Genomic DNA, 20104 nt, shown 5'->3' on the forward strand with positions numbered 1-20104 from the left:
TGAAACAAACTGGTAATCAACTATACACCAAAATTTAAAAATTCTATAAAAATAAATAATACTGAATCTCCTAACCCCCCTCAAAAAAAAAAAAAAAAAAAAGACCTCCAGTCCCTTGACCACTCCATTTTCCTTTTTTCTTTTTTCAAAAATTTTATTCTTATTTTTGGCTGCGTTGGGTCTTTGTTGCTGTGCATGGACTTTTCTCTAGTTGTGGCGAGCGGAGGCTACTCTTTGTTGTGGTGGGTGGGTTTCTCACTGGGTGGCTTCTCTTGTTGCGGAGCACGGGCTCTAGGCGCACGGGCTCAGTAGTTGTGGCTCGCGGGCTCTACAGTGCAGGCTCAGTAGCTGTGGCGCACGGACTTAGCTGCTCCGCGGCATGTGGGATCTCCCCGGGCCAGGGCTCGAACCCTTGTCCCCTGCAATGGCAGGCGGATTCTTAACCACTGCGCCACCAGGGAAGACCACTCCATTTTCTTCTGTCCTCTTGTCCCTTTGGCTTTGTTTCCTACCCTAACCAGGCTCAATTCATTGATGTAATAATACTCCTCCTGGGACTATGCAACCTCTTCCTTCTTCCTCCACTGTTCAAGCTGAGGAACACTACTGGAAATATTACATAACCATGCAGACAGTGCTACTACAAGATTATGCTCTCCTAACTCAGCTGGGTCTTGAACGCTGATCAATAATCCTTTTATATTTGGCCCCTTCTCTCATTCTTCACTTCAAACTTTAACATTTAAATGTTGATTTCCTACTTTTCCAAGGCTTCCTCTGGAGCAGGAATGTTCCGTTTCCTAGGAACTCAACATTCCTACTTAACAGACTTAGTCTAAGAGATGTCCTTTCTATTTGGTAATGCTAATACCTCCACCTGTTCTTGAGACCAGGTTCCATCTACTACTCTATGTCAGCTTCTGCCTCTTTAATGGGTACCTCCCCAGAATTCATAAATATTCGACTTTACCTTAAAGGCCTTCCAATAAGGTCAGCTCCTGACTAGTTTCCTTCCCCATTTTCTCTCTTCTGGCTTCCATAATTCTCCATACCCTACCTCCTTTCCTGGCTGTCACCTAACACTTCCTTCCCAAGTCTTCTCTGCTACTTTTTCTTCTGTCCACTGAGTGTCCACTAAGTATTGGTGTTCCTCAGAGTTCTCCCTGTGGTGACGTATTTTTTCCCCTACGTGCTTGCTGCTTCTTTCAATTCCAGCAAAATGTATCAGGTGCTTACCATACCTCAGATTATGGGCTAAATGCTCAGGAGATAGAAGACAAAGACAGGATGCTTGTCCTCAAGGGACAGAGCTGTTTCAGACCCCTATAAAGAACTGATCACTATACCTCTCTGCCTTAATGACCTACAAGAACCTCAAACTCAATATTAGCCTTTCCTTCAATGCTATGTTCCTTCTACAGACATACCTGTTTTATTGCTCTTTGCTTTACTGAACTTCCCAAATACTGCATTTTTTACAAACTGAAGGTTTGCAAGCAAGTCTATCGGGGCCATTTTTCCAATAGCATTTGCTCACTTCACGTCTTTGCCACATTTGTAATTCTTGCAGTATCTCAAACTTATTATTATTCTATTTGTTATGGTGGTCTGTGATCAGTGATCTTTGATGTTATTCCTGCCAAAAGATTACAACTAGCTGAAGGCTCAGATGATGGTTAGCGTTTTTTAACAATAAAGCTTCTTTTTAAATTAATTTTTTTGAGTATAGCTGTTTTTGAGTAATGTGTTAATTTCTGCTGTGTAGAGCAAAGTGAATCAGTTATACGCATACACATATCCCCTTTTTTGGATTCCCTTCCCGTTTAGGTCACCACAGAGCACCGAGTTCCCTGTGCTCTACGGCAGGTTCTCACTGGCTGGCTGTTTTATACACAGCAGTGTATGTGTGTCAGTCATTCTCCCAATTCATCCCACTGCCCCCGCAACAAAGCATTTTTAAAGTGTGCACATTGTTTTTCAGACGTGATGCTACTGCATACTTAACGGATTACAGTAGAGTGTAGACATAACTTTTATACACACTGGGAAACCAAAAAGTTTGTGTGACTCAATTTATTGCGATATTTGCTTTATTGCGGTGGTCTGGAACTTAACCCATAGTATCTGAGGTACGCCTGTATGTTGTCTTGGTAAACAGCATCATCATTCACAATTACCCAAGCCAGAAAGTAAAGAATTTTATGATAATCTATTTCTCACATCTGAACCCCCCTCTACCAAATCCTCCTCACTGGCACTTAAAATATGCTCCATTTGTAAAAACTAGTTGGAATCCATAACACTCTCCAGCTACCATTCTATCTTCTCTTTCACAACCAACTTTCCAAAAATAGGCGTGTACAGTTGCTCTCTACATCCCTCAAAACTGGCTTCCATTCAAACTACGTAATTGCCAAGGTCACTGATTACTTTCTTACCACTAAAGCCAGAGGATGCTTTCCATCCTATGTCTCATGATTTTTCCTATCACTTAATCTACTTTTATTTTATTTTAATTTTTATTTTTTTGCAGTACGCAGGCCTCTCACTGTTGTGGCCTCTCCCGTTGCGGAGCACAGGCTCCGGACGCACAGGCTCAGTGGCCATGGCTCACGGACCCAGCCGCTCCGCGGCATGTGGGATCCTCCCGGACCGGGGCACGAACCTGTGTCCCCTGCATCGGCAGGCGGACTCTCAACCACTGCGCCACCAGGGAAGCCCCCTAATCTACTTTTAAATACTGAGTCCCTCAGAGTTCAGCCCTGAGCCCTTTTTATGCACTTTTTCCTATAGCCATTCACCCATTCACAAAACGGCTCCTCTTCCCGTCTCACCTACCTGAACATATGGTATTTCTTCAACTACTTATTCAAGGCAAAACCCTGGAAATCTTCTCTACTTCTCCCCTCCTCTTCCTTTCCCATAACTCATAATGATCAAGTCCTCTCAAATATTTTTGGTCTCTCCAGTCCATCCACCTTTCTCCTTCAGCCATCACCACTCCACACCGACAGCATCCTCTCTCCCCTGGATGACTTGGACAGCCTTCTTAACTGGACTACTTGAATTCTCCACTGGAATGCTCTCACCAGAGTGAACTTTTAAAACTGAAAATGTGGGGCTTCCCTGGTGGCACAGTGGTTAAGAACCCGCCTGCCAATGCAGGGGACATGGGTTCGATCCCTGGTCCGGGAGGACCCCACGTGCCGCAGAGCAGCTAAGCCCGTGCACCACAACTACTGAGCCTGTGCTCTGGAGACCGCATGCCACAACTACTGAGCCCGTGTGCCACAGCTACTGAAGCCCGCACGCCCTAGAGCCCACACACAACTACTGATGCCTGCGTGCCTAGAACCTATGCTCTGCAACGAGAAGTCACCACAATGAGAAGCCCACACACCACAACGAAGAGTAGCCTCTGCCCAAAAATAGATTTTAAAAACCCACAGAACTGCAGATGTAAGAATCTTATTCTTTTGCTTGAAACCCAAATGTGAACCCAGGATAAAGTCCAATACAATTAGGTCTAAGACACAGTGTGATGTGGTCCTTGCTTACTTCAAACGCTATCAGTTTTTTGTTTTGTTTTTTTTTTTACCATTTCCTTAAAAGTTATTCCTACCAGTTTTTCAGTTTCCCTTTAGCCTGGAGCTTCCTCTGCCTTGCTTCCTCCAATACCTCCTTCTTTAGTGAAGTCTTCATTAACTGCTTCCCCTCACTACAGACCATGCAGTACCATATTCTCACGCTATTATATATTCTTACAGCACCCCTAGAACTAGTAATGATAGTAATTGTGTACTTCTGAGCTCCATGAGAGTTCGAGTCAAGTTTTTTTCAACTTCCATTTAAGCATTCAATAAAATGTTACTACTGCTAAGTACATATTATGTTTAAGGTACTGGACTAGGTGCTTGGCATAAAGCAGTAGGCGATCTAACTAGAAAGATGTCTGCCCTTGTGCAACCTATAGGTTGGTTTTGCGGCAGTGGTGGTGGCGGCGTGAGATTTAAGCACGGCAGAAAAAAAGCCATTACAACTCAAGATGAATGCTATCAAGGAAGTTGAGTGCTGTAATGGAGTAACTAACTGGCCATGGGGCTAGAGAACCTAACTTGAGAAACCTGGTTAGTGACTTCAGACAGAGTACTGGGAAAGGAACAGGTTGAAGGCCGGGTGGGGAAAATGACTTTGATATGACGTGACATGCCTAACTATGAGGTAGGCAGCTGAACATGAAAGCCTGGAACTATAAAAAGTTTGGTCCTAGGGTTATGTGTTTACGTGTGACAGGTACACTGATAATACTAAGCTCCACAGAATGGACACCATCCAAAGAGAGTGCAGAGTCACACAAGGAGCCAAAGGTCCAGGTCCTGGAAGAGGAACTAGGATTGGAGTCAGTGATGGAGCAGCCAGAAACCGCTGCTGTAAGGATAAGGAGAAAGCCAAGAGAAGATGCCAAGAAAACCAAGGGAGAATACTTCAAAGGGGAAGTCCTCAACCCTACTGAATGCTCCTGAGGCAGTAAATGAGGGCAGAAAAAGAACCTACAGGTATGACAGCATGGAAGAGACTGGTGATCCTGATGAAAGCACTTTCAGCAAAGTTGTAGGGACACACAAAGTGGTAGTTAATGAAAAATGGAGGCAACTCAGATTAGTTATGATGGGAACTAAATAAAAGGGGTTATAGTTGGATGGGATCAAATGACCACTCTCCCCCTTTTCTTTCAAGAACAGTAGCTATTAGGGACTAATATGAGCTGTTGGAAAGGATCTAGGAAAAGAAAGATTGATGAAACAAGAGTAGTTAATTCAAGGTTTCTGAGAAGGTGAGGAGGGCTTTTGACAAGTAGAAGAGAGTGCAGATATAGATGGGTTTGTAAACTTAGTGATGAAATTTGAGAAAGTTCCTGTCAAATTTTTGTATTTTCTCAGCAGAAAAAAGAAAAAAAAAAGAGTACATAAATCATTTAAGTTTGTGGAAACAAGTTGTTACAATAAAACTGCAGAAAAATTGCCAGTTTTGAGCCTATTTAAGTTTTGAGATTATAAACCTGCCTGTTGTAACAATTTTTTCCTATTTAACTGCTCAAGAGTAGACAGAAAACTGCAATTTTTCCAGATCACGACATAAAGGGAGGTGCAGGGGTATGGTCTGAGGATGTTTGCAAAGTGGGATCTAGTCTCTAAATCAGACAAGTTGAGGGCAGGGAGTGAACTGATGAATAGTGAGCAAGCGGTAGCATTAACTGTTACTCGTGATGACGTAGAAATATTTTTTAATGGAGATATCTCGAGCAGATGAGCTGGAGAAAGATTGTGGTTGGAGAAAGGGAATCTGAATTCCAGATTTGGAAGTGATACAGGTTTCGATTATGTCAAAGCGTAGGGCCCCCACTTATGAAGCGATCACTGAAATGAGAGGCACCTCTAATGAGCAAGTTCATCAGGAAATAAAACAAATTTTGTTCACTGAGTGGTAGTGTTGGGCGGCATAGATAGTAAGTGACAAATATAAAAATTAAAAACACTGGTATGGAGAATGAACATGTGACACTTCATTACAGAGTGATCCGGGTGGCTCTCTGATGAGGTGACATTTAAGCTTTACTATACAAATAGAGGAATAAGCATTCCAGACACAGGAGTAAATATGTGTAAAGCCCTTGAAGTGGTGGTGGTTTGGGGGAAGCTTAGTATGTGCTCCAGGAGATGGAAGCATCTGGAAAAGGGAAGTAGCATAAGAATGTCTGGAGAGGTTGGCAGGGACTTTGAGTAAAGAGACTGGATTTTAATCAAAGTGTACTTAATGTTCAATAAATATTATTTGGATGTAGGGTGATGAAACATTAACAACCAATACAGCAGGGGAATCAATCCAATTGGAATGGGTAAACTGACCAATCAGAATAATCACCACGTGTAAACAGCTGGTACAGGTGCACTGGTGCACACCTGCTGATTACGAGCCCTGGCTGAATGAATGACATCTTAGATGGCTGTTTCCCAAAACATGTTCCTTAAATCACTAACTTAGTGGGATATACCTAAGTATTAACATTAAAAAAAAATTTTTTTAATGTTCACGGTCATTTAAGTCTGAAAAATTCCCACTTTAACAGTTAACATCTTTTCTGTACAGCAGAACCTCTCAGTCTTCAATATGCGGATGTACACTGGATTCGTTAAGGGGAGCTACAGCACACAGTTTAGAAAACGGCCTTCATCACTGCCATCACCTTCCCACCCACTGCTAGCACACTACACTAAACATTTTGAAAAAGGCTGCCTTACTGCTCCACTTCTTGACACCTCTCACATTCATTAGTCTCTTTCTCAACTCCAGTAACATTCTTTTTTCTGGCGCCCATCAATTTTTTCACGGACTACTTCAAGTCTCCCTGCTCTTAACCTCCAACTTATCCAACCTATCCTCTACACAGTGCCAATTATCTTTCTAAAATCGGTACCTGATCAAACGGTTCAACTGAAATGCATTCAGTAACCACTTGAAAAACAAAACACGATAAAGACTAAATGTGGTAAACAAGAACCTTCACGACCTGGCCCATCAGCCTCCTCAGCTTCAGCTTCTCCAACTCCCTATCTTTCCACACAGACCACCTGCAATACTGCAAACGCACTATGCCGCTTCTTACCTCCTGCCTAGAATTCCCCTTTCCCCTCTGAGCAGCCGCCGACCACTCATTGATCTTTCAAGACCCATCTTTCTAGAAACACTCATAACCACCTACCTCTTTTTCCCTGAAAAACAGAGCATTCTCTCGATGTCTCTAGCTTTCATGTACTTTTATCTTAATAACTATAGCAACTGTTTGCTTACCTGATGATCAAAATTTGCCTTTGTAAAACTCTGTCCAGCCATTTAAAATAATTAATTATGCTGAATTTAACGTTGCTGAAAATTTCTCAAACTGTTACATTTCACTTAATGATGTATTCTGAATAACATGTTCTGATCTGTAAGATTCAAATTCTCTGAGTTTAGAAGAGGGAAAAAAATCCATTTTTCAAATGATGAAAACTTAGGCAACTTTACACTGTAGGAAGAAAATATCTCAAAGACAAGAGATTGAGGAAAATTATACCATGAAAAATATATACTTTTTGATACTTTTTTAATACTTAGGCATTACATTCTGTATCAAATTTTACCAACATGCTGTTGTTCTATAAATTCATTATTTTATACCATAATTTGATTTTTCTGTTCCATGCTAAAAAGCCCACTATTCCATAATTACTTTTAGCATACAGTACCTGGAATATAAAAAAAATTAACTCAATGTTGGCAAACTGCCCGCCCCACCCCACCCCCAACATGTAGGAGAACAATTACAGAAGTTCTAGTGGTTAATTTTCTTAAGCTAATGAGCAAAAGAAAAGCCCCAGTACACTGGCATTTTCCCTTAACAGGCTCATCACTACATTCATCAGAAATAAACCTACTTACTGCTGTACTACACAGGGCAGTTTGCCAAATGCCTACCTTTTAAGATCTAGGTCAACTTCTAAGAAAACTGTACGGAAACATTCAGTTGTTAACAAAAATTTAATATTAAAATGACTCAAAGTTATTATTAATTTAGAAAAAAACATGTATTAATCACCCATAAGAACAACTTTTATTTTAATAAATAACAGTGGGCTTACCAAAGGATAGGGATTTTAATGTGTCAAGTTTTATGCATATTGGTAATAAACCTTAAGGAGGTGAAACCAACTATTCAATATAACCCATTCGGCCCTAAAAATAAAACTATAATACTTTAATAATAAAACTTAAAAAAATATTTTCCAAAAGAAAATAATTCACTCCTTGACCATGCTTATTTATTCAGAGTACCAGCAATTTCAGTTAATGTTAAGTGCTTCATTTTTCCTGCAAGTCTGATGTTGCACAGGGAATATACACATTTTCATATCACAATATCATCAATATCTCAGGCTAATAATATTGTGAACGCAACTGGTTTATAACAAAGTCAAAAATCAATGCTACTATTTATGGCAAACAGAAACAAAAGTAAATTTGAAAGGATGTTTTCTTTTGTTTCCAGTACTGATTTTAATTGGAATTCAAAGGAAGGTAATAAACGCTCCTGAAATAACCTCTATCTCTGGCCGTAAATCCACAGTATAAATATGGTGAATAAAGCTAATCTATAAGAGCTAACTATATACTGAATAACCAAAATAATCAATTGTAACAACTAATACTGCTCTGGAAGACCAACCTAATGAAAAAAGTATCATTAGATATGGTGGGAAAATACAGACAAATCTGTACAATCTAACATCTATAAACAGTAAAATCAAAACATCCAACTTCCTTATAGAAAGTGTTTCATCTATGTAATTATAAATGTTTAAGGACTCTTGCATTTTATAAACACAAGATGGGCTCACTTTGATGATACCAATTTTTAGATTTATAAAAATGTTTAAAAAAATCTTTCCACAAAAGTTTATACAGTTTAAAGCTATACACCAATCTATAAATCTCAGAAAATGGGGGAAAAAAACCAAACAAATAAAACCCAAAAACCTTTATAAGATCACATGTATAAAACAAGAAATGAAATGTGATTTTATTTAAGGCAATACTGGGCTACTTCACAAATCACCACCTCAAATATTTACACTGCTCCACACTACTAGTTTCTATCACATTCACAAAGGATTTTTTTTTAAATACCAAATGTTTAAAATCTTTGATGTAGTAAATTCTTTATTCACATTTCCATTATATTTCATGGAATCATAGTAACTATATCCAATTAGAAGCACTGAAAAGAAAACTGCAGCTATAGGAAATTGCTAAAGAATCTGCTTTAATTTCACATGAGTACCACCCAAAAAATCCTGGAGGGTAAATTTACAAAGCAGAGCAAGGTGTTGATATAACGTGCCTACTTTGTGAAAAGTAATTTTTTGAGATAGTCTTGTAAATAAATGTTTTATGTAAAAATCAATGAACTATGGCAGAGTTTCTAGTTTTAGTTAAAAAAATTCTTAATTTAAAACAATAAAAGAACAGTTTTAAAAACTTGATCACTTAGTTAAAAATTAAAATTCCAAATATAAATGTGTCATTTAATAGTTTAGACTTACACACTGCTGGTGGCAGCAAATGATTTACAATAATAAATATATACAAAAAAGGTATCTACAGAGTACTGTTACACATGAGCAGTGACCCGGTGAAACATATCAATCACACAGATAATTCAGTTTAGTTCATGGAAAGGGCAACTGGCTGATAGAAATTTGAGGTTTAGCTCGACTATTTACAGTAACTGAAATATTGATTCTGTTCCTCAAGTCCCATAGGGATAAAAAAAAGTTTTACATGACAAATGTCATGTTCATTTTTTTTTCCTTTCTTTTTTTTCTCTTTTGGCCAAGTTAATTCATGTCAGCAACAACAAAAGAAAAAGAAAAAGGTTACACAATTCTAGCATGCTTGATGGCTTCCTATTTAAAATAAAACTGTAAATAATGTATTAATAGCACATGAGTTATCAGTTCTGCCCTCTCCCCGTGGCTTTGCCCATACTGATTTCTTTCATAACAGACACATCTGGATCATTTGAATGCACTTCAAGTTTTTTCAGACTGACGGTAGGTTTCATTTCCTGAAGTTGCTTTAAGACAAGCTCAGTGCAATTTTTAAGAGTCTTGTCTAAAACAATTTTTACATTATCACTGCACTGAAGCTGTGATGGATTGGCAAACTGTACAAAGGTTTCACTTTCTTTACAAGAACATATATGATTTCCACTAGTCACAGCAGTCTTGTCAACATTTTTTCTTGCATTTGAATGGGATCCTTTTTTATTCCCACTATTTGGATGGTCTTTGTCAGTATTTTTCTTCTGCTTCACTGCAGACTCCTCAAGAAACTTCAGAAATGATACTTCGAATCCCATTGGTTTAAATGAGCTCCAGTCAAAAGAGGCAGGATGCTCCTCAGTGGTTTGTATTGCAACAGCGGTTTCTTCTTCCTTGTGCATACTACTGAACTCAACTGCCGGTGCTGGTTCGGCTTTTTCAACTTTCCTCTTTTTATTTTGGGAGACATTTTTTTCTTTATTAACTCTCTTCAAATTACTTGCTTTTTGTTTTTCTGACTGGCAGGGGTTATCTTCCTGAAAGTCTTTACTAACATTTGAAGAGGTCTGAGCTTGGGTCTCCACACTTGTGTTGTCTTCATTTATTAATTTGGTAATAAATAATTCTGTTAGCTCATCCACTTCATCTTTTTCATTTTTTTCAACTTCCTTCTGTGGAACTACAGTTGTTCTTGAGTTATCACTGCTCTCTGATATACCCGTGTCAGAATCTTTCACATCACTCTTTTCAACTTCTTGCTCAGAAGTTTCCTTTAATTGTGAGTTGCAACACTGTTTGAAGACAATGAGAAGATTGCGGTGTTGTGATGTAAATGCCTTAGATAATTTATGGCATTTATAATGTCTAATTATATTGCTTTCGCTTGTAACGACTGACGTACACCCCTTTATCATACATGGATACTGGGTGACAAATCTGCTCGTACACTCAGATAAGGCATCATTTCTAGCCTTTATAGAATATACATGCTTCCCACGTTTCAGAGAATAAGGCTTATTTTCTTCAATCTGCACAATCTTTGCAGTCTTGTTTTCCAAATTATTTTTTTTCTTTCGTTTGGTCTTAGGCATTTTGGTTCCTTCCCTTCCAGATCTGTATTTTGTCCCCCGGTGTTTAGACTTTGTCTTTTCTTGGTTTGCCTTGCTTGATATGTTTTCCTGACCAGGTGTTAATCTTCTTGGCCGAATTAGATGAGCTTTATGTTTGTCATTATGCTTATTAAAAATGTGTCGGAGGAGATTGGACCGGGTCGCATATATTCGGTCACAGCCTTCACAGTCACACTTGTATATGCCATCTTCCTCAGTTTTACTTCCCCTTGCCCCAATTCCATGATCTGCCTCAAGATGAACAACATAGTTCAAATATGTGGTAAATGAAGATTTACACTCTGACTGATCACATGGAAATTTCCCAACATCCACCGAAGCAGTCATACTTTCAATTTCCTCAGGAGACATCTCGTGAAGTTTCATGTAGTGTTGTATTAGGCCAGTAATTGCTTGGAAAATTCGAGAGCAGTCACTCACCTGACATCGAAATTCTTTCACAGTCTGTTTAGTTTCAATTTCTTCACTGTCTTTACCAGCTTCGCTTTCCTCTTCAACCTCTGCAGAAAATGCAGGTAGATCTGATTTGTGTACAGCCTGGTAATGCAGAATTAAGTTTTGCTGTATTGTAAAGGCAGCAAAGCAACCCTGATGAACACATCGATAAGGTCTGTAGGGACTGTATCTTGTGGGAAACTCAAGAGATTGAGAAACTGGCTTCTTGCGTTTTCTCTCCTCCTTTTCTTTTTTATGTCTCCTAACTTTCCGTCCTTTGGTTTGTACATTTGTGAGAGAATTTGTATTACATTGTTCTGAAGTAACGGTCATCACTTGTGAAGAACTTTCTGTTTTATCAGGACTTTTTTTTTCTAGAAGTTGTTTTTCTGGGATCACTGCTATATTACTGAGGGTATTTTCCTTCATTGTACCCAATTCTAAAGCAGGCTGGAATTCCCTTTTATTTTCCTCTGTCATAGCTAGCTGTCTTTTTACTTGTGTAATTCGTGGGGCTGATGAATTTTCACTCTGAGATTTTCTTCCATAAGGCCTTTTTATTTTTAACTTTACCATTTCTTCTGTTGTAAAATGATGTACCAACTGACAGTGTGCCCGGAGATTCGAATTTCTTGTAAATGTCTTTGTACATGTAGGTACTACACATTTAAATGGAGCAAATTTCAGCTGATTCTTCTTAATTTCAAGAATCATCTCTGGAGTGTACTGATGAATTTTACCGTAGTGCTTAAACAGTGCATCTTTTGTCATAGCACTGTAATTACAGCCTTGGTTTTGACACACAAAGGGTTTATTAACTCTGTCATTAAACTGAATGTTACTTATTTCAGAAACTGGCTGAACAAGTGTGACATTTGGAATTGGTTTAACAGGAGTGGGAGTCAGTGTCACTGACGTATTTATCAGTACACACTGGGGTGCTGGAGAGGACAGGTCGTTTTCTAATTTTAATTTCTGTAAGCCTTCTAAAATCTCCTGTACTTGATCCTCCTTATGTAATATTTCAGGCTGAGGAATGTTACTTTTTGTCGGCATGACACCTATGAAGGAGGAAAACTGAGAAGAATCGGATAATTTGTTATTTTGTACAGTGTTTACTGAAGGAAGCTGAATGTTATAATTTATTTGAGCATTCTGTGATGTTTCACCAATACCCTGAGATCCACTTTTTACCTCAAGTATTTGAGAATTCATAGCACTTTTAATAATTTCAAGAGTCTTTTCAAAGTTTTGTATAACATTGTCTTCAGAAATCTGCAAATCAGAATTTATTGAAGGTGTGCATGAATTCAAAGCCATCATTTGGGAATCACCATTTTCAGTTTTTAATGTTAAGGGAGCTAACACTGTATGGGACTCAAGACTGGTTTTAAAGTTTTCTTTCACATCAGTTAAAAACAACTGATTGTCAACATTATTTAATTTCTGTGTTAGATTTTCCACCAAACCCTGAGGTTCACAATTAGGAATTACAGTTGAATGAAGGTTAGTAGTTGGTATCTCAATCCTCTTTGCTATAAGTCCCATTGCCGTTAGGTCACTTGTTACCAAGTTTTGGGGAGCATTAGGGGCAATTAGTGGAGGAGCAACTTTCTTTCTTCTCTTAGAAGCACTGTTTCCCTTTTTATTTAAATGACTAGACCTTGGGTTCTGAGGACCACTTATAACGGAAACTCGTGAACTGTTACTGATAAAATTTTGTGATGGCCCACTAGAATTAGGGAATGAACTAGAGCACAGACCATTTTCAACAGTCTTCAGTAGTAAGTCATTTGCTGGAAAAACAGGCAAACTGTTGCATTCCTCAATGGAGGAAGTTTTGGAGTTTGGTGTCCTATTCTGGTCTGTCAGCAGGGGGTTTGCATGGCATACAGTCTGCAGCAGGGGTGGCACAGGTGGATTTGGCATCACTGTTGCATTTACTGGTGCTGGGTCTGAGACACAACCTGGGGGTACATGAGAGAGCACGTCGGCACCCTCAAATGTACTGGGAATGCCGGCAGTTTCCAAAGCCTGTTTAATAATTTCACTTCCCTCTTGACTAACACTTGTATTAAAGTTAGTCACACCACTCCGAGGAAATGTATTTGGTAAAAATGCTGAGGAGCGATTTTCAGCAGCAAGAAGTTGCAGGAATGATGGATCTTTAAAACATGCTCCTGGACTGAAGGTAGGCTGCTGCGGCTGCTGCGAGTTTACTGCATTTGTGGAGAGAATCATGCTGGCAAGAAGAGAAGGCTGCCCGTTACTCTGCAGAAGTTCTTGAGCAATTTCTGCCCCATCCAGTGGTTTACAGTAAGATCGCTTAGACAAGTGTCCACCCAGAGATCTGGGGTTAGTGAAAGCCCTGTAACACCTGCTGCAGATAAATTTCCCGTCTCTGATAATTGCCGGCCACTTAGCCCTTTTGTTGTGCTTGGGTTTTCTTTCCTTCCCATTTGGGCCCTGCCCACGGTCTTTTTTCACTTTTTCCAGTGCAGACTGTTGGGCACTGGTGCCACTGAAGTCATTTCCAACATTGACTTGTGAAGGAAAAATTGCATTCTCACCATTACCTCCCTTTAGAAAAGAGGAATTAGTGTTCCCTTCAATCTGTGAGGAAAAATGATTTGTATTATTTTCCAGCTGGGAAAAAACAGAATTAGTCCCACTATCTGCTGGTGAAGGGAAGAGAGACATTGAACTACTTTCTGCAGGTAACGGAAGGAAAGGATCTGAGCCGCTGTCGATATTCAAAGGCAGAACTGTTTTGGTTAGATCTTCCATTTGTGCTGGCAAGGTAGTACTAGATAAATTTTCCATTTGGGAACATAACATACCACCACCTTGTTCATTTTTATCCTGAGAAGGTATATTTGGATTTATGACACTTTCCACTGAGGGCAAGAGTGGAGCTGACACATTTGCTAAATGAGCTGGGAAAATGGAAGGTGAGACATGCTGCAACTGATTAGAACAAGTAGGATTCCCATTGGCTTTGGTCTGTGGTGTAAAAAATGCATTATTAGAGCTGCTCACCTGTGATGGCAAAAAATAAACAAACTTTCCATTATTTGGTGTATTTAAGTTGTTAGCTTTCTGACCCCTTTTGCTTTTGCGTTGCATTTTGAATGCTGCATACTGGTCGGGGTGTGCTGTCTTCATGTGTTTCCCAATACTCTGTGAAGAGTTATAGGTTCGAGTACATCCCTCAACCTGGCAACTGAATTTCTGAACTGGTGCTTTTGGAGGCACTGATGGAGTTCCTAAAGAATTACTGAGGTTGGGCTGTGGTGGAACAAATGTGATACTTTCTAATGTCTTCAGAGGTAAATTATAAAGATTGGACGATGTTTTAACATTACCTCCACATTCAAACTTGGCAGTTGGTAAATTGTTTTGAAATCCTGCCTGATTTTGCACAGAAAAGGTCATCAGGTTGTTCACTTGTCTTTCTAAGTTTTGTGGAGTAAGGTCATCTATTTTGAGAGCTTCCGAATCTACTAAAGAATTCTGAGTAATCTGGGCTTCATTAAAACAAGCCTGTTCTTTTCTCTCTTGGAAACCTGTATGACACAAATCATTACAAGGATCTTCAACTGGTGTATGTAAGTTTGTGACCAGTGATTCACCAGTGCCTTGCACAGCTGAGTTTTCTTGCTTTCCAAAGTTATCCTCGATCCCCTGATTGAGGGATACCTTAATGGACACAGCTACCTCACTGGCCTGAAGCAGAGGAACAGGGGCAGGGTTTTCCAAACCATTTGGCAATGGTCCATCAGCTTGCTTGAGCTCTGAAGCAGAAATCTGGTCTTGTTTGGTCACAGGTGATTCTGCCTTGCTTTTATCCCAAGCACCACTTCTATCTGCTGGGAAGGTGTTTTCCATGTTATTTTCTGAAGGAAGCACAGATCTTTCTTTCTTAGTGTTCCCTTCTGCGTTCTCATTCACTCTGGAAGGCTGAACAGAATCTCCAGAAGAATTAAGTTGGTCTTCAGGAGGCAGCACTTTTTCAGGAGTACTGTGATCATCCAGATGCTTTTCTAGTTCACTCTGAGAACGATAAACTTTACCACAACCTGTGAACTTACAAGTATAGGTATTATAATGTTGTGCTTCATGATCATATAGTAAATAAGCTTCTGAAAAAATTCTGCCACATTTAGGAAACATGCACTTTGCTCTAAAGACTTGATGTTCCTTTCGGTGGGTTAAGAGCTCTGCGTAACTATTAAAACCGGCCTTACATTTCATTTGTATACAGATATATGGTTTACTGCCACAGTGCATTTGTAAGTGATCATTGAGATGAGTAACACTTACAAAATGCCGTCTACAGTACTGGCAAATAACTTTTTTGCTTTGCATTTCAAGAAAGCGCTTGGCATCTTCATTATCCTTATGTCCCTTTACATGAGCAATTAAATTTTTAAAGTACTTAAAGCCCTTTTTACAAAAAGTTACAGGGCAATTGAATTCATTAACAGGTACTGGTTTCTGGACTGGGATCACCTCTGGCTCATAAGATTTGTCTTTGTCATCAGTTTCATCATCTGAACCATCATTATCATTAAACACTATGAAGTCTGTTGAGTAGAGACTATTCTTCTTGATAGGCCGCTGTTCCTGCTTGGCCACAGCATTAGTCTTCTGATTCTCGTTGGTAGTTGTGATCTTAGGAGGCCTTCCCAACCTCCTTAATGGTTTCATAGCTGCTAGTCTCTCTTTACTAGATTGTTTAACATGCAATGTGACATGAGGGACAAAAGTTTCTTTAGAATTAAAGTTCTTTGCACATATGGGGCAACTGTAAATCCCATCTTTGTAATGTTTTTGAGCATGTCGTACTATTCGATGACCAAGGAATTCTTTGTCACATAGCACACAATACTGCATGTAGGCTTGCCAGTTCCTGAACCTAGCAGATATAAATCCCCTCTCTCTTAATTGTTTTATCTCTCTCTTTTTCTGCTTTTCATCACAAATGTCTCTAAGAAGGCCAGAATTAGCACCAATTCCACCATTCATGGAAGTTTCTTTACTCTCTTCCTGATAGTCTGCTACTTTCTCATAAACCTCACTGTCATTTAGTTCATCTATTGAAGACACAATGGATGCTTCTTCTCCCATTAATGCAAGACATTGTCGTTTTAAGGTTTTCCAATCCCAGAATTCTGGATCAAAGGGCCACTGAGTTTTCAATACAAGTAAGAGCTCACAGCGTAGAGAATTTGGTATTGGAAGATTCTCTTCATCATATTTCTGGTCTGGTTGGTTATACAACATTTCCACAGCATAATATGCATCTACCGTAGGCTCAATAAGAAATTCACTCAGTTGACAAGCACGTTTAACTTCCAGATCATCAGGCAACAAGCATGAAATGGTCTTGCAAATAGATATTTTCACTTCAGTATTTTCTGTAGATTCCAGGCGAAGAGCTTTTACACATAGTTCTATACAAGTGGCAAGTCCAGCCCCTTCAGTCTGTGAAAAAGCAAGTAAGAAATGTTATCTTAATTTACACTCATCAACAGATTTGTGAATTTAGTAATTTTAAAACTGATGTTTGCTTTTCTCAAATTTTGCAATAGCCAATATATGCAGATACCCCCTTCCAAAGCATTGTAGCTGTGTGTGTGTGTGTGTGTGTGTGTGTCTATGTGTGTAATGAGCTGTAGAGAATAGCAGAAAAAGCATAAACGTTGGGAGCTAAGACATGAGTATAAAATCATCTAACGGCTAGGCAAACTTGGACATTATTTAACTTCTCTGACCTTTCATATCACAATATAAAAGAGAGATGAAAACAACACAAACTTCATGAAACTGCTGTGAGCATTAATAGATATTGTGTATCTAAAGTAGTTGGTATAGTTTAGTATTATGTCTGGCACACATTAAGTGATCAATAAATGTCATTAACTTTATCACAAATTTCATTTCCTAAGTTTATATTTACAATCCTTCTGAAACAAAACCCTTAGTCCAATTACAAAACTGAGAATGTCTCCATAATTCCTAACTCGTTAGTAATGAAAGGAGATTTTCACATTTAAGAGAATAAAGTTATCTGTTCTTTAATATTGGGAATTCTAGTTCTATCATAAATTTGAATGCCAAATCAGCTACCTCATGGCTGGACCATCTTTTCTCTTTTTTTTAAGATTATTTTTGATGTGGACCATTTTTAAAGTCTTTATTGAATTTGTTACAATATTTCTTCTGTTTTGTGTTTTGGTTTTTTGGCTGTGAGGCATGTGGGATCTTAGCTCCCTGACCAGGGATCGAACCCACGCCCCCTGCACTGGAAGGCGAAGTCTTAACCACTGGACCACCAGGGAAGTTCCTGGACCATCTTAAGAATTAGGAGTAGCAGGAGACACAATAAACTTTTTTCCTTTTGAATTAGCATCTTGAACTATTATTATAATATAGCAGTAATAAAGGTAAGACTCATGTGAAAGATACATGTAATGAAGAGAGAAAAATGGGTTTTACAAGGCTAAAAGAGAACAAATATATGAAAAATAAGCCAGTCACAAGATGTGGTCACATTCATGGGAATGAAATATGTGTGACATAAGATCAAAGGGCAAGAAAGTCAAAAAAGGTCCAAGAAAGCTGAGAGGATCTGTATTTTTACAGGTTAAGAAGGAAATAAAATATTTTACTAAAACAGAAGCTTAGATTTGTGGGCCAAAAGGAAAGTGAGTGAAAGAGGCTGAGATGCTAACGGCCATCTTAATGTTATAAATACATTTGAAACCTTAAGAAACAAGGCTAACAAAACAAACTATGTCAAAATTTTTATTCTTCTGAGTTTTCATCTTTGTATGTGTCTGATTGAAAATTAAGTTTATAGGTAATATTCAGATCATAAACTGGTTATGTAACAACTGTTTTTTTTAAGAGTTGAGTTTGAATTCACAATTTCCCATAAGTACAATGTGATTAAACAAGTAATTAGCCCATAAAAACCTACTTAATAATATCAGTTAATAAAAGTACTGATAGCACCAGCTTGAATTTATGAGTCACAGGAGCAGAAACCTAAGTGAGATCCATTCAGAGAAGGAATAGAGACTCATCCCCCTCTCTAGCACTGGCACACAGCAGGCAACCTTCTGAAAAATGCAAGGTTTTATCTTTGGTGTCTCCCTTTTCTATTCCTTTCCTCTGGCTGCCCAGTATCCTTGACCCAAAGCTACCCAAGGCTTACATGCTGATATTCCTTCCCCATTAACATCCCATTCAGCCCTTCCCTATCCACCCACAGCATCATGGCTTACCCTGCTTTAAAATTCTTAAATGGTTATTACCCGTGTCTTTCAGAATTAAATATAAACTGCTTAGCATGGAATGAATACAAAAGGGCCCTCACAGTCTGACCTATGCCTCATCTGGTCTAGCCTCATGTTTTATCTTTTCCCTATCGAAACAGCCTACACTCCAGGCAATGTGAACTGTAGTTCCCCAACTACGCCATTCTCTCATGTCTTGATACAACTTGTGATATTGTAATATACTGCTAAGAAATATATATTTTGGTCTCCCCCGCCCCCAGTTCACACATGGCTCCTAAAACCTTTGTAATTTCCTACGTAATAACAGCTATCGGGGCATCTTTTGTTCCCAGCTTTTGAAATAGGTGAAATGAGTGTTTTTTGGTTATTTATAATAAGGCCTTTTCGATCACACTGGAGTTTATTAATGAGATGATTTCTGAAAGCCCCTAGATAACCACAGGCTGGGGGCTGTCAGGGGAACCAACCTGTGATCAGAGGGTTGAAACTTTCAGTCCGCCTCCCCTCCCTCCAAGGAGGAGAGAGAGGATGGAGGCTGAATCTATTACCAATGGCCAAAGAAGCCTCCATAAAAGCCCATAAAGAAGTCGGTGCAGAGGCTACCCTGGTGGCGCAGTGGTTGAGAGTCCGCCTGCCAATGCAGGGGATGCGGGTTCGTGCCCCGGTCCGGGAAGATCCCACATGCCACGGAGCAGCTGGGCCCGTGAGCCATGGCTGCTGAGCCTGCGCGTCCGGAGCCTGTGCTCCGCAACGGGAAAGGCCACAGCTGTGAGAGGCCCGCGTACCGCAAAAAACAAAACAACAAAACAAAAACAAACAAAAAAGAACTCGGTTCAGGGAGCTTCTGGGTTTGTGAGCAAGTAGAGGTGGGGGAGAGTAGCTCACTGTCTCCCCCATACCTTGCCCTGTACATCTCTACCATCTGGCTTTTCCTGAGTTGAATCCTTTCAAAATACACCAGTAATCTAGCTGGTAAACTGTCTTCCTGAGTTCTTGTGAGCCACTCTAGTAAATTAATGAAATCTGACCAGAAAGTTGTGGAAACCTCTGATTTATAGCCAGTTGGTCAGAAGCACAGGTGACACCCTGGATTCAAGACTGGTAGCCGATGTTGGGGGAGGAGGGCAGTCTTATAAGACTGAGCCCTTAACCTACGGATTCTATGCTATCTCTAGGTGAACAGTGTCAGAATTGAGTTAAATTGTACGACACCCAGCTGGGGTCTGGAGAATCAGAGGATTACCTGGTATGGAAAAAATCTCCACACACTTGGTCATCAGGAAGTATTCAGTGAGTAGTGAATAGAGGAGAAAACAGTATTTTCTTTACACTACCTTTCATTCTTTTTCTGTTACTAGGAATACTCTCCCTCTCTCCAGCTTTGTTTGGCCATCACTATCTGAGAGTCTAAACAGACCAGTGGGTTAGAGGGCCCTCTTCTTTTATTGAATCAGCACCTACTTTACACCAGGCACTATGCTCAGCAATGTGCTCTCCCTCTCAGGAGTCTTGATATCCCTTTATATTTGAAAGACCCATATTACACTGCAACTGTTAGTGTGTCTCCATCAACAGATATGAGATCCTTAAG

At 39.4% G+C, this 20104-nt stretch overlaps 1 protein-coding gene across 2 annotated transcripts in view; it reads right to left on the minus strand.

Annotated features, from left to right (window-relative positions):
- Positions 1-7649: 7649 nt before the first annotated feature.
- ZNF292 (zinc finger protein 292) overlaps positions 7650-20104 on the minus strand; it is an 85415-nt gene continuing 72960 nt past the window's right edge. For both annotated transcript variants that reach the window (XM_082855306.1, XM_082855307.1), the window contains one exon: positions 7650-16693. In XM_082855306.1, coding sequence (XP_082711432.1) covers positions 9551-16693 — 7143 coding nt within the window. In that variant the 3' untranslated portion in view covers positions 7650-9550. The remainder of the gene's footprint in view (positions 16694-20104) is intronic.

Source organism: Leucopleurus acutus (assembly GCF_964270905.1).
Source record: "Leucopleurus acutus genome assembly, chromosome: 15".
NCBI lineage: Eukaryota > Metazoa > Chordata > Mammalia > Artiodactyla > Delphinidae > Leucopleurus > Leucopleurus acutus.